The sequence below is a fragment of the Sceloporus occidentalis genome, unplaced genomic scaffold (genome assembly GCF_023333645.1).
Source record: "Sceloporus occidentalis isolate IW3139 unplaced genomic scaffold, rSceOcc1.0.p SCAF_13, whole genome shotgun sequence".
Lineage (NCBI taxonomy): Eukaryota > Metazoa > Chordata > Lepidosauria > Squamata > Phrynosomatidae > Sceloporus > Sceloporus occidentalis.
In genome coordinates, this window is record NW_028316993.1 from 741,076 (window position 1) to 755,747 (window position 14,672).

General features: G+C 47.6%; 2 protein-coding genes across 7 annotated transcripts in view; one reads left to right on the forward strand and one right to left on the reverse strand.

Annotated features, from left to right (window-relative positions):
• The window catches only part of LOC149304465 (uncharacterized), an 80,974-nt gene that overhangs the window by 38,332 nt on the left and 27,970 nt on the right, over window positions 1-14,672 (forward strand). The window lies entirely within an intron of this gene.
• On the reverse strand, window positions 1,266-14,636 carry CCDC9 (coiled-coil domain containing 9). Of its 5 annotated transcripts, none has more exons than XM_089478772.1 (14): window positions 14,424-14,636; window positions 12,818-12,922; window positions 11,121-11,279; window positions 8,048-8,344; window positions 7,534-7,617; window positions 7,161-7,337; window positions 6,263-6,465; window positions 5,260-5,306; window positions 4,919-5,051; window positions 4,610-4,703; window positions 4,097-4,526; window positions 3,519-3,689; window positions 3,362-3,423; window positions 1,266-2,064 (listed from the first exon to the last, which is right to left on the reverse strand). In XM_089478772.1, the coding sequence occupies exons 1-14, from the start codon at window positions 14,424-14,426 to the stop codon at window positions 2,047-2,049; spliced, it is 1,983 nt and encodes a 660-aa protein (XP_089334898.1). In that variant the 5' UTR covers window positions 14,427-14,636; the 3' UTR covers window positions 1,266-2,046. The 5 variants fall into 5 exon arrangements, with proteins under 5 accessions (XP_089334898.1, XP_089334899.1, XP_089334897.1 ...); XM_089478773.1 differs by having other exon boundaries at window positions 1,266-2,058; window positions 7,161-7,340; XM_089478771.1 differs by having other exon boundaries at window positions 7,161-7,340.

The following is a 14,672-nucleotide window of genomic DNA, read 5'->3' on the forward strand; positions in this document are numbered from 1 at the left end:
TAATGGGGCAAGACAGTGGTTCTCAGACTTTTTATCCTTGTGACCCCCTTTGCATAAAAATATATTGTTCAGTGTTTGTACATTCACAGTTATATATTTATATTTTCATATTTTATAGGGAAATAGCTCTCCTCCTCCTCCTTCTCTTCTGCAAAAGCTGCAAGCGGTGGCATCCCTAGGGGATACGGGGGCGATTACTGAACTCTGCTCTTCCGAGTGTTTTGGACTTCAGCTCCCAAAATTGCAGACCATTGGCCAAGACGACCGAAGCTTTTGGGAGATGAAGTCCAAAACATCTGGAGGACCAGAGTTTGGGAATCACTGCCATAAGGGGAGGTGACACCACTGATCCTCAAATATCTGTTTTTTGGAGAAGTGGGCTGTGGCATTTGCCTGTGTCCCTTTAGAACGTGTTTTTTGTGAATGAAGTGAAGCTCAGTGGGAGGAGAAAGGAGAGCCCCCCCCCTTTTTTTTTACACATTTCTTATGAATTTTTCTTTACATACATCACATTTTACCAAATTTTTCACTTTAACCACATGAAACCATGTGCATGTAAATACGTTTAGACTGTGCGTATGAGATTGTGATTCAAAGGTACAACGTACAGTAAACATCACAATAAAGAAAGCCTAACCTGAGAGAGTGCATGATGCTGCTGTAGCCAATCCCATAGCATCTATGTGTGCTTGCTTACAACAGGCAACGTAAGCAGCAACTCCCTCCAAAATCCCTTACTCAGCATGCAAAGACAGCAACACAGAGAAAAGGGAAGAACAGATAAGCTCCCCTCATCAGCTATCCCTAACATGTTAAATATATAGATAGATAGATCTAGAAGCCTGTGCACCAAAATTGAATTATAAAAAGTGTGAAAGAAAAGGGCATTCTTGGATGCATTTGGGGAGAAGCCTTCGGATGGTCTCTGGGTGGTTTAAAATGTTTTTATTTTCTTGTACAAGGCTTACCGAATCTGGGTGTTTCACTTCATATGTGCATATTATTAGTTTTGAATAAAATGTTTTCTGAAACATGATGAAAAAGTGTGCTTTCCTTTTTTTGTGTGTGTGGTGCAGGAGCCTATCCTTACTTTTTTCGTTTCTGCCCCAGTGCCAAATTTTCCATTCAAGATGAAATGCCCAGGAGCACATCTACTTCGATAACTGAAGTATATTTGAAAACAGACACACACACCTACCTCCGTGCGCACTCTTCCCACTCTTGCACCTGTCCACTTTTAAAGAGCTCAGGAGGCAACTGGCCACCAAAATTACTTTATTATTACAATTTTTTCCTTTATACAGTCAGCCCTTCTTATACACGGATTTTTTTTATACACAGATATCCACGGTTTGAAAATGTTCCAAAAATTTACCTTGATTTTCCATTTTTTAAAAGGGACACCATTTTGCTACGTCATTATATTTAATAGGACTTGAGCATCCACAGATTTTGTTATACACGGGGGATCTTGGAACCAAACCCCAGCGTATAACAAGGGTCCATTGTACATGATATAGAGCAGCCAATTCCTACCCACCCCCGGGGACAAAAGCAGCAACCGATGGGGCAGAGACCAGACAGATAAATACCAGGGGTTTTTTTCCTCCTCAAAGTGTGGAGGGGCAATGTGGGCATTCCCTCAGATCGCCCCTCTCTGGGAAACGTCAAAGAAAGGAACGGTAGGTGGACGCGTAATGGATCAGAGAGCTAGGGGATTGCAGGGGGCAACAAGATTCCCCTTCCAACATGCACAAGTGTGCCCCCCAAGACAGAACAGAGTCAGAAAAAAATCACATGCAGGGGCCACAGTCTTCATTGCACATGAATTTAGTGTTCACTGTACTAAAGGATGACTTTGCAGGCTACAGCGTGCTGAGAAAGGGTTGCCCCTCCTCTTAACTTCGGAGCTCGAGCATGAGAGCAACACAGGCGAATCGAATGCAGCAGGGCAGGGTCACCAACTGCCTCACAACAGTTGACCAGCCAGTCTCCTTCCTGGCCACCCTGGTCAAGGGAAGCTGTTAGGAAATGCCTTTCTGCGCTTCAGGCCTCCTGCTGCTCCTGGTGAGGTAGGGAAAAGAGAGACACACAATCACAAAGTGGGAAGAAGCAACAGAAAGCAAGCATGCGGGACTGTCAACTATGATACTTTGCCATCACAGTCAAAACATTGTAGTAGAAACAACAAACTTAAAAATCCACCTCTTTGGGGAACAGCTTTAGCTTCCAATGAAGTATCCATTTTGTTTTCATTTATCCATTTTGTTTTCATCTTCCCTCCTCACATCCTTTCCTTGTACCTTACATTTCTTCCTCCCTCTTCACTCCTTTCTTCCCATGTCTTAGCTTCTTAGACTTTAAAACAGCAAGCAGGAACTACCTTTGGTGTTATGTTTGCTGTTTTCAGAGCCTCTTCTACCATAATCGTAGCATGACATGCTTCAAATACAAGATAACTAAATTTCCAACGTGAACTTAGTCTAAATTAAAATTTACAAGTGCTTCAATTGTAAGGACATCTGTTGCTTGTTTTGATTATGGGGAATGTCAAAGGATGTAACACTTCCTCAAGATCAAAATTAAAAATCCGCTATGAGCTACTACTGTTCAATAAAGACCTGCTGAATATTTTATGAATCGGAAGGAGAGACTTTTAATAAGAACATTTAGCAGAGCAAACCTTTGGCATAGTAGGCACATGCATTTTTGTCAAGAGGCAAGGTGCCCAGCAGCACTCCCAGTCCTACCCCACCAGCCAGCAACCTCCCAGTTCAAAAGGTTTGGGCAGCTGCTGGTAGAATCAGAGAAGCGTCTGCCCTGCGGTGTCCCAGTGTGCCAGCAGAGAGCAGCATTGCCCCCATTCCAACAGCATAGTATGGGGGGGATGTGGGGATGAAGGAAAAAGGGGGATCAAGTATATTCAAGGGTTGTTAAGCAGACATTTGGGGGCCTTCACCCACCCTACAACTGCAAAGTATGCATGGTATCAATAGCCCTTGAGTGTGGGCAGCTGCATCCAGTAGGCAGGCTGATAGGCCCAGCTTCCTCAAAGAGGAGATGGAAGCCCTTTCAGGAAAAGGGACAGAAACAGAGAGATGCATAAGCACATGCTGGATGGTTGGGAAAGAGAGAAAACAGGCCAGTGCCTTGAGCCACAGCAGATTCACAGAAGACGAAAAAGGAGGAAGAAGAAAAGGCTGTGGCATGCAGGATCCTAGGAGAGAGAAAGGAAGGAGAGCTGGACAACAGGTGGCACAGGAGAGTCAGCAGAGGGGCAGAAAACCAAGAGTCATGCAGAGGGAGATGGCTGGCACCACCGCCACTAAGGGTGGTTGGGTGACAGCTTAGAGAAGCGCACCCGCTGGAAGTCAGTGATCTCCACCATGGTGGGCGCAGGAGCTGGGGTCTCTGCTGCAGCCTCTAGGAAGACAGAAAGGGTATCAGAAATGAAGTAAAGAAGGGCCAGTAGCCTAGTTTAACTGCTTGCCAAACCCCTTGTCCCCTGCCATCACCACCTTGATTGCCAGCTTCCTCCTGCATAGGCTCCCTGTCAGGATTGGGTATGTCCATTTTCTTGCTCATCTCTGCCTCTGGGTCTCTGGGTGCAGGAGATGCCTCCCTTTCTGACACCTCCATGGATGACTGTAAGGATCCTGATCCAGCCGGAGGATTGGGGGAACTCAGCCCTGCAGGAAGGGAAGGGGAGTGATAACACTTAATTCCCAGGGGAATTGCGGGAGTTGCAGTTTGGGAGAGCAGCAGAATCTTGAGAAAACTTACTCATAGATAGAGGCAAGCAGGCCAATAGACACTGAGCCTAAACAAACACCATAGCTGAGAAGGGATTCAAACCCACACCTCCCCTAAATAAACGCCCTGTTTTGAATCCACTGTCCACTGACACACACAACCTTCCCAGCTGTAGTTCTGGAGTGGAGCAGAATCTGGGGAGAAAGTACAGAGGAGACAGGCTGGCAGACACCAGGCCCAAACAAATGTAGTAAGCCAGCAGTCTACTCCACATCTGGACCCACAGCTCACCCACATACCCACCACCCACCTGGCACTGTCTGCCCACTCATTTGCACTTTACCAGCACTGGGAGAAGGCCCCTCTTGGGACACAGACAGAGGACTCTTGCTAAGATCCGCGCGGGGTGAACTCAGCTCCATCTCTTCACCCCAGTCAGAAACAGGGTGGTATCCCTCCGCTGGTGAAAATGGAGTCAGGGGCTTTCCCTCTGTATTTGGAGTCTCTTCTTGAGGTGGAGGCATGGCTAGAGACAGCTGCCCATTCCTTCCAGGGGGATGGGAGGAGCTGGTGGAAGGAGGCAGTGATGGCTGTTCTTTCTCCTTCTCCTCCTCTGCAACAGAGCCTTGGCTGTCATTGCTTCCAGCTTCATCCCCATCCTCCACTTCTTCTTCCTCCTCCTCTCCACCACTGACATCTTCCCACTGATCCTCTTCTTCTCCTTCCACCTCTTCCTCTTCTGGAAGAGCGTGAGAAGAGGCAGGTGTCTCTGCCTGCAGGATAAGGCCAAGAATAAATACAGGTAAGAGAAAGGGATATCTCAGGCTTTTGTTCCAAAAAAGCAGGAGACCCTCACCTGCTGCACAGTGTCAATGGCTGACTTTTCTTCCACTGGTGCTGGTGGCGGGGCTTGATCCGGCTCCTCCTTCTCCCAGCGATTGTCATGCATACTGCACAGAGGAGACACAAATCGGCCTCAGGGTCAGAACAGACCCTCTGTCCTCCAATCCCAGAAACAGGTAAAGAAGAGGGGCCAGCCCGCAGCCTCTTTCTCTGCCTCTTATTTGCTCCCCACATCAGAACTCATGAGCTAAAAATACAACCCACCCCCCAAGGCAGGTTTCAGCCAGTATTGTCCACAGAGACATGCCAGGGTCTAGCTCACCTGTAGGGCTTGGAAGGAGCGCTGTTCCGTTGGCGCCCACGGCCTCTTCCTCTGCCCCTCCTACGCCGATCTGGTTGCTGCTCAGACAGAAACTCACCAAATGTGGGCGGTTTGGGGGGACGCTTGGACTCACCTGTAAAAGACAAAGGACAAGGGAATGCAGCTGGGATGCCCCAAAACACAATCTAGCGCAATGGCTTTCAAGTCTCCCTCTAAGGTAGTGGTTCCCAGAAGCCCCAGCCAATGTGGCCAACAGTCAGGAATTATGGGAGTGGAAATCCAAAACATTGGAAGGACCAAAGGTTGGGAACCACGAATGAGATCCTAAGGAGGTTCCTTACCATGCTTACCACCTACTGAGCCTCCAGGCTTGCTACCTTCTTTAAACCTGGAAGAGATGAGAGAAATGAGAATAATATTACAGCAAAACCTCTTCCCACACATACACACAGATTTTCTCACATTTCAAGACGAGCTCAGCAACCTCCATGATCCATCAGTACACACATACACAGCTGTCACCTACACCCCTCCAAGTACACAAACCAGAGTTCAGTCATATACACAACTACACCCCACATAATATACACCCTTCTCTCAGTCCCACCACCTTCAAAGGTGAGGATATAAGATAGGGCCTTCTTGGTGGCTGCTCCAGGACTCTGGAATACCTTTCCCCAGAAGGCCAGAATGGACCCTTCTTGCTATTCTTCTGTCGTCATGCAAATACTTTTTTATATTATTATTCAGGCAGACTTTTGGAACCAAACTTTGATAAAGAAAAAGCTGTGTTGTTTTTATGTTTTTACTGAACTACTTTTAAGATGTCTTTTATCCTTTTCAGGGGTATGTTTTTAACTGTTTTAATATATAGTATTTAGTGAATCGTTTTGTTGAATAGTAGTGTTGAATGATGAATAAACACATCAATAAATCAATTTGATTCAGTGAATCTACTCTATTCAGTACTGAAGATAGGATTTAGGCCTTTGTGTTCAATTGAGTACACACACACACCCTGCCCTACCTCAAACCCATAAGAACTGGTGGCTCCCCCATGATTTTGGGCTGATCTCCAAAGGAGCTATTCCCAGTGCAGAACCTTATCAACCATATAGACTCAGAACTCTGGATAACTCCTTTGGAACTGGCCAAACCCTGGAATGGATCTACTGTCCCACTGACATGGGAGCCGCCAACTGCTACTGCCACAATCCACAACCATAATAGTTTACCACTCTCTATTTTAACCCCACGCCTCTCCAGCATATCACACAAGTCTTGTCACATCCAACTGGAGAGCCCTCCCTCCCCACATACACATAGTATGCTCCTTGCACTTACTCTGCATCCATCTTCTCTGCATCCCATTCCCGACGCCACTCGCCCGTAGGCTGCCGATGCCGTGCCAGCCTCTCCTGGTCAATCTGTTCTCGCTCTTGCTTCCAGCGAATATATTCCGCACGCTCCCGGCCTGTCATGGAGAGCGTCATGTCCAGGGATGCTGGGGGTGATGGTCCCCCTCTGCGTCGAGAGCTTCCACGACCCTGGTGGGAAAAAGTAGGCAGGCTCAAAGGTGGAGAAAGGCAGGCATCTACCAGCTACAGATGGGAAGTGTAGTCACAGAAACCGCAAGAGGTACATATGTGAGAATTAGGGTGGGGGTGGGGATGCCCTGCTGCTGATGCCTTTGCTCCAAGTCTTTGTTCCTTTGTTGCAACCCACTGCTATTGATTTCCTACTAGACAATTCTAGCCCTATGACTGGCAACCTGTTGGAAAGTTATGTCATCATAAACTGACTTACAATTGCATAAAGTTGAACAGAGCAATATTCGTATTCATAAGAAGGGAGCAGAGACATAACTTTGCCATTGGGATCACAGCATAAGCAGAGCCAGCAGTGTCGCATTGCTCAACATGTCCCTGTGTGCAACAGAAGATCTCATGGCACAACAGGACATCTTGTGCAGTGCACTACTGTGTACTATCACAATTCACTAGCACAGTGTTGCATCACATCAGCAACATGGTTCCATAATTGTAAATTCTAACATTTGAGCCTCTGATGCAGATAGCTCTAGGGCCTTCCCAAACCACAAATCCCAGGATTCCATAGGAAGGAGCTGTGGCAGTGGAATCAAACAGCAAGAATTGCGTAGTATGAAAGAGACAACGAATGCCTTCCCAAGTCATCTGAAGCCTCTTACACTCACTCACAACCCACACATACAGAAACGTACCGGAGAGGGCCTCTCTTTGCCCTGCTCCATGCCAGTCTTGACCTTGTCAAAATCCGGTCCTCCCCAGTTTCGCATGTGGCGCCGGCTCCCTTCCCGTCGGTCTGACTCTGCAAAGGTGCCGCTGCGTCGTGGATCATCTAGGAAGTTGCGGACAGGATTCTTCTCTTGCACTCCATCCTGCTAAGAAAAGCGGTCAGCAGTTGCAGCCCAAACTTGGTGAGGGAAACACAGAGCAGGGCACAAAAAACAGGGGACTTGGGACATGGGTCAGATCTCAGTCCATAGGGGCCAGGGCAGGTATCCCACCCCTCAGCAGCTCCTGTGCATCCTGAATCCTCCCTCCCAGATTCCATTGAAGCCTTCCGACACTCACACGCTGACTGCGCTCGTATTCGGCAATCTTCTCCATCTCCTCATTCATCTTCTCAATGTTCTGCCTCCGGCGCTCCTCCCACTCCTGAATGTGGAGAGAAGGTGCTTGTGATTGATTGATTGATTGATTGATTGATTGATTGATTGATTGACTGACTGACTGACTGACTGACTGATTGATTCCCAAGGTGATCAACTGCAGTACTACACACACAGTAATGAGATCACAAAAAAGTTACTCTGTGGAGTTTGGAGGGAGCTGAAGGCCACAGAAAAACCTTGGAGAGCCACATGCAGCCCCTGAGCCAAATTTTACACACCCGTGATTTATGGCATTTCAGTATCACCTGTCAACCCAACAGGGCCCCTATGTTGAAAACACTGAAAAATACTAAATGCATGGATTAAATCTTTGAAAAAGTACTCCAGGCAATTCCTAAAAATAAAGAACCTTCCTTTTTAAAAGGACCACCTTTGGTTTATTAGCCATTCCCTAGCATTTGTGGACCTCTCACCTTGGATCTTCTGTCAGGGACAGCCTCTCCTGCAGGGCCCCCTTGTCCTCCCCGGGATCTCTGTCCACGTCCTCCTCCTCTTCCTCCTCCTCTTCCTCCTCCTCGGCCTCGCTTGCCAGCCCCCGGGCCACCTGTGCCACTCTCTTCCCAAACAGGCTGATCAGGGAGACATTCCCCTCGTGGGGAGCGGCTGCCCGGATAGGGACCCCCACGGAAGGAACCACGGCCTTGGGAAGCGCTGCGGGAGGCCTTGGTGGAAGCAGGGTGCCTTCTCTCATTGCTAACCACACGCTTTTCCTAAGAGAAGGACAAAAGATTATAGATTTTTAGAACAGTATTCTTCAGGTGGTTAAATGAAATGGTGAGGCAAAATCTTGTTTTCTAAGAATCTTTAATAAAGATTTGATTTCGGTTAGGACTGGAGCTATTAGAACTGAAAGAGCAAGATCTTGAAAAATGCAAAGGGCTCTCTCTCCAATTCTGGCTGGACAGGTTTTGCTGGGCTGCTGTAGAAGAAAAAATGACAATAAAACCTGTAAATGAGTGTAAATGGGAGAAACACATTTGGGACTTAGCAATGGATCACGGCCCATCATTAACACACAGGATTTCTGTGTATAATGCTTTTTTTAAAAATCGGAAGAACATTTAATATAAGATCCACCATGAAGTGAGAGCCGGTGTAGTGTAGCGGTTTGAGCATTGGACTATGACTTAAGGCCAGGGTTCAAATCTCCACTCAGTCATGGAAACCCACAGGTGACTTTAGCCAAGTCACACTCTCTTAGCCTACGATGGAGGCAAAGCAAACCCCCTCTGAACAAATCTTGCCAAGAAAACCCAGTGACAGGGTCACCGTAAGTCGGAAATGACTTGAAATCAAAACAACTATCATGAAGTAGGATATTTGAATGAGACAGTAGTTATGTAGTTCACAGATAACGTAAATAACAACTGATCCAGCCCACTCTCCATCAAGAATCAGAAAGGCCATGGCAAATGTCCTCTGAATAAACCTTGCAATGCAAACCTTACAGTATGGTCACTTTAACTCAGCTGACTTCGAGGCACATAACAAGAACAAATTATATGATACCTGCAACTAGCTTCAGTCAACAGTCATAGAGCTAGCTGAAATTCCTGAATTCTTTCCAAAGGCCACCTTGTGTAGAATGTATTCCAGTAATCCAAACAAGATGTATTTACGACATGTGAGACTGGAGCCACAAACCAGCTCATGAAACAAATGCTGTTGACCCACTGGTTTCAATTGTGCAAATACTCTCCCAACCCCTGGCAACATCTGGAAATCTAAGGTCAGGGTGGAATCTAAGAGTACTCCCAAACTACAAGCATATGTCTTCAGGGGAGTGTTGGATCCCTGGACAGATTGAATCCCTGTTCTACAATCTGCCTTTCAATTGTGCAAAAATAACTCTGCCTTATCTGGATTAAGTTTTAATTAATTTGCCCCCATCCAGTCCATTATTAACAACACGCATGGGTTAGAGATCTAGAACAGATTCCTCAGATTTGGGTGGAAAGGAGAAACAGAGTTGAGAGACATCAGCATATCGGTGGCACCAAACCTCAAATTTCCATTCCACCTCACCCAGCAGTTTTGTGTAAATATTAAATCAGATGAGAAACAGGACAGAACTGGCCAATAGCCAAGACTTCAAACAGGAATCCCCCAGCACCACCTTCTGAACTCATCTCTCCAAGAAAGACCCAAGCTACTGCAAAACTATGTCTGCAAGTCCCAACTCAGAGGGTGTTCTGGCCCAGATATGTTCTGAAATGGCATGGTTCCAGCACATGTGTTAGGAAGGATCTAATTAGGGGGATTTCTGAATTTAGCTCAATTGCTAAGAGGAAGGGTCCTAACAACCCCCTTTCTGAGATCGGGTCCCAAGATGCCTACGAGAGATCCGCAAGAATCCCTTGAGAGACGACGCTGAGACAGACTGCTCCAATTAAGTCCAAATATTTATTAAAAAGGGAAAAACAAACACACAGCAAAAAGGGGCATGCACACTCACACACACACACAATTCTCAATGAAAGTAAAGGAAGGAAATCGGGAGAGTGTTGAGAGGCAAATCTAGGGAGATACTCACTTCCAAAGGCTTCTCCAGGAACCAGATGTGGATATAGATGATGAGAGGACACGAAATGGCCCAGGGAGCTAGAATCAGAGTTCAGTCTGACATGAAGCCAGGCTGTATTCTGAATGTAGCACACTGGTGTATGCTTAGACTGAGGCTTATATAAGCAATTTGTAGCCCCTGGCTATGAACTTGATGGCTTAACTTCAGCCAAGACAAAGGGTATGAAGGCCTGGGCTTTTGTTAAACCAAGGTGAAGACTAGACTGAGCCAATGCACTTGGATCTGAACACAATCAAGGAAGGCAAACAGATGAATAGATGGCCAGTGATTTAATCACTGGGCCATTAAGTGTGAGGCTGAAAACAAACAGCCTGTATTGTACTGGTTTTGGAGGAGATGGTTTTTCTTGTCTAGCAACACCCAAACTTCCTGTGGGGAATTTCCAATCCTTTTCTCTAGGGCTCCTGCCCTCTCCTTAGCAAGTTGCCTACATGACATCTCTGCTTTGGAGAAATGGTGGTGCCCCTAGGAGCTCAGGTTGGGGTCAAAGTGAATTCCACACACACTCCAAAATTTATTAAAATCCATATGTAATAACACATGTGTTGACCTTACCTTACCAAGAACCCTGTCTTCAGCCCCAGCTTACACAAATGCAAAGGCACATCTACCAGAACAGCATCAGCAACAGTGTTCAAGCCAGAACACATCTGGGCCATTTTTTTTTTCCTGCCAAGCATCTTGCAAATTATCCACAGAGAACTGCTTTTGTGGTCCAGAAGATCCTAGGACTCTTGACCACTCAAGACTCTTGACCCCACACCAACAAGAAAAATGCATTTGTCTTATGTCCAGTGGACACTAGGCTGACTCACAAACAGCCTCCAAATTGTGGTCACAGAATAGACAAACACCCACTTCCCCTGCACCACAAACACACATGCACTTCTATGGCTCCTCACCTCTGGAGATAGCAAGACCTGGACCGTTAGGGTGGAGGAATCCAGCTCTCCTCGCCTCCTCTCTGGGATGAAGGCATCTCCTTCATCAGACCGGGGTCTTCGCCCGCCAGTCACAGCAATACCTTCTTGCTCAGCTTTCTTCCGGTCTTCTTCAATCTCCTGGGGCGAGAAAGAGGAATCAATCATATCTTGCTCCTCTCCCATAGAAATCCCAAAGCCAGACTTGTGATCTCTTGGTTTCTGTATACTTAATACTACTTAATAACGTAATCCACCCTTATCCACGGGGGATATGTTCCAAGATCCCCAGTGGATGCCTGCAACCACAGATAGTACTGAACCTTAGACCAGTAATATTTTTCGACCGCGATTGAATGTGGGTAACTGAAGCTTCAGACAACAAAACCGTGGATAACAGTGGACTACTGTATTTCAGTATGGTGTAGTGGTTTAAGTGTTGGACTACGACTCTGGAGATCAGAGTTCAGTTCCCTGCTCAGCTATGAAAACCCACTGGGTGACATTGGATAGGTCACACATTCTTAGCTCCAGAAAACGCTGTGATAGGGTTGCCATAAGTCAGAAATGACTTGAAACAACCATTGTACAGTTGGCCCTCCACATTTGCAGATTTGATTATTTGCAGATCTGATTAACTGTAGATTTGATTAAATGCAGATTTGATGAACACATTCTTTCTAGGAATCTCTAGGTCCTCCAGCATGGCTCTGCCAGAAGCTGACCATAATGTCACACTGGAGGACTTACAAGATTCATAGAGAAAACACTTCTCTGAGCATTTGTAGGTTCTCCAGTGCAATTCTATAGTCAACTTCTGGCAGATGTTGGCCACAGAGTTGAGCTGGAGGACCAAGAGATACCTAGAGAGGTGTTCTCTCAGGCTGTTTTTTTAAATGTGTATTTATTTGCACTTTTTCCCACTTTCATGGGGGTCCTGCACTACTAACCCCAGCGAATATGGAGGGCCCCTGTATTACTTAGTGCTTGATCATTTCCTAAAATTCTGATTGACAATGACTGGGGAGCTCAGCCATATAGAAGTCTTGGTAGTCCAATTTTGCCTGATCCGTTTTTTTCGGGGGGAGACCTCCCTAGCCACAACTTTTGGGGAAAGCTGGGCCACCCACCCCTCCCATACCAGAGTTCAAGCCCCTTCCTCTGGAGGATCAAGGTCACTGTCAGCCCAGTGCCAGCTGCCCTTTGGCCAGGGCACTTGCGGACGTGCCTGTCAGTGTGCCAAGCTAATTAGCTTAAGGAGTCTCATCTTCTTTGCATGCACTCCTCCTCCCACCCCCAACAGACAGACAGACAGATGGACGGACACACACACACATGCAAACTATGCACATCCTGATTCACTGGCTTTGAAGCCCAGTCTGGTCCCAAATCCCATCCCTTTGCCTTAAACCCTCCCTCCCTCATCCTTGCAAAGTTCATGCAGTTTGGACACCGCTTTCACTGCCATGGCTCTGTACTATGAAATCCCAGAATTTGTAGTTTGCTGTGGCCTCAGAGGTCTCCACCATGGAAGGTGAAATAGCTCGCAAAACCATAGGTCCCAACATCCCATGGCAGCTGAAGCAGTGTGGAACTGCACTCATTCTGTAGCATAGGTGCAATCTATATTGCAAGATCTAACGGTGTCTGTCCAGGTTTCCCGTCCGCATCCTACTCACCTGGTAGCGTTTGATCAAGGCTTGGTTCTTGCGTCGCAGGGCCTCAATCCGCTTGTCCAGCTCCGCGTCCTTCTCCTCCTTTGACTTCAAGTCCAAAGAGGCCGACTGCCAAGGCCAAGAAGGGAGAAAGTAAACCAATAGCAACATCCCTCCTACCTTCCACACAAAGCCTGGCTTGGTGTGGCCTAGACAGGGTGACCAGATGTCCTTCTTTTCCCAGACATCTCTTATATTTCAACCTTTTCCCAGACATCTCCTACATTTCATCCATCCAGGAGAAATTCCAAAATGTCCTCCTTTTTGAGCACAACTAGTTTTTATTTATATGGCCTACATTTATAGAACAGAATCATAGAGTTGGAAGAGACAGTGTCTTGACCTCCTTGGCGGTCATAACCTCTGGTCCAGTGTGACCAGATGTGTCCTCCTTCCCCAGGAGCAGTCCATTTCAACCTTCTCTCCAGGAGGAATTCCAAAATATCCTCCTTTTGGAGCATGACTCAGAACTGTGAATTACTGTACTACTTCTAGGAGTGTTTTCCACTTTCATTTTATAATGCCCTGTCCTCCTTTGGATTATGAGATCTACTCCAGGATGACCAGATGTGTCCTCCTTTTCCAGGAGGAATTCCACAACTGTCCTCCTTTTGGAGCATGACTCAGAAGCATGCAATGCACTGACATGACTGGGAGTGTTTTGTTTGGCTTTGATTGGGTCGTGCCCTCCGTCTTTCCCCCCTACCTTCTTCCTCCTTGGCTGTGAGACCATCTGGACACCCTAGGCATGGGAGAAGAGCGCAGACCCAAGCGCTCAAAATCCCAACCTAAACACCCCTCCAGGGATGGCAAGGCAGGGCCAGCCCCCTCTGAACCAATGTGGGACACTCTCTCAACCTCAAGGGATGGCCAGGTAGGGCCAATCCCCTCTTGAACCAATGTGGGACACTCTCTCAATCTCAAGGGATGGCAAGGTAGGGCCAATCCTCTCTGAACCAATGTGGGACACTCTCTCAGCCTCAAGGGATGGCCAAGTAGGGCCAATCCCCTCTGAACCAATGTGGGACACTCTCTCAACCTCAAGGGATGTCCAGGTAGGGCCAATCCCCTCTTGAACCAATGTGATACACTCTCTCAGCCTCAAGGGATGGCAAGGTAGGGCCAATCCCCTCTGAACCAATGTGGGACACTCTCTCAGCCTCAAGAGATAGCCAGGCAGGGCCAACCCTCTCTGAACCATTCTGGAACGCTCTCTCAGCCTCAAGGGATAGCAAGGCAGGGCTAGCCCGCTCTGAACTGGCCAAGGAAAGGGTTTCTAGCCAAGGAAACCGTAAAGTAGGGTCACCATGAGTCTGAAACGACTTGAAGAGACACTCTCTCAGCCTCAAGAGATGGCCATGGCCAACCCTCTCTGAACCAATCTGGCCAAGAAAACTCTGTAGCCTTTAGGGTCAGGGGATGGCCCTCTGCACCCAGAAGGAGCCTTCCATTGGAGGAAGAGAGGGCAAGGAGGAGAGGGCCTAGGGGCAGGGGCAATTCCCTCTCCTCCTTGCCCCCGATGCCCTCTGCGATGCCCCTCCAGGCTCCCCCCCCTCCTCCTCCTCCTTACCATCTTTGCAGAAGGACTGGAAGCAGGCTCAGTGCGTCATGCGCTGCAGAGGAGGCACGATCTCCTTTCCTTGCAGCAGCCAAGGCGAAAGGGAGCAGAGGAGAGCGCTCTGTGTAGCACTAGCCGATGGCCCAGCTCCCGGTGGCCAAAGCCCTGCCCTGGACCCTGCCCTGCAAAGCAAGCAAGCCCAGTCTCCTGCCCTCCCTTCCTCCACCCACGTGGGCTCTATTTCCGCTTCCTTCCAGCAGA

What these genes read in the sequence shown, in the direction of transcription:
- CCDC9 (XM_089478771.1), bottom strand. An exon ending in CCTTGATCAAACGCTACCAG is followed by an intron (nt 11,280 to 12,817) that starts GTGAGTAGGATG and finishes TTCTCGCCCCAG; the next exon opens with GAGATTGAAGAAGACCGGAA. An exon ending in GGGGCCTTCTCCCAGTGCTG is followed by an intron (nt 3,690 to 4,096) that starts GTAAAGTGCAAA and finishes CCCTTCCTGCAG; the next exon opens with GGCTGAGTTCCCCCAATCCT.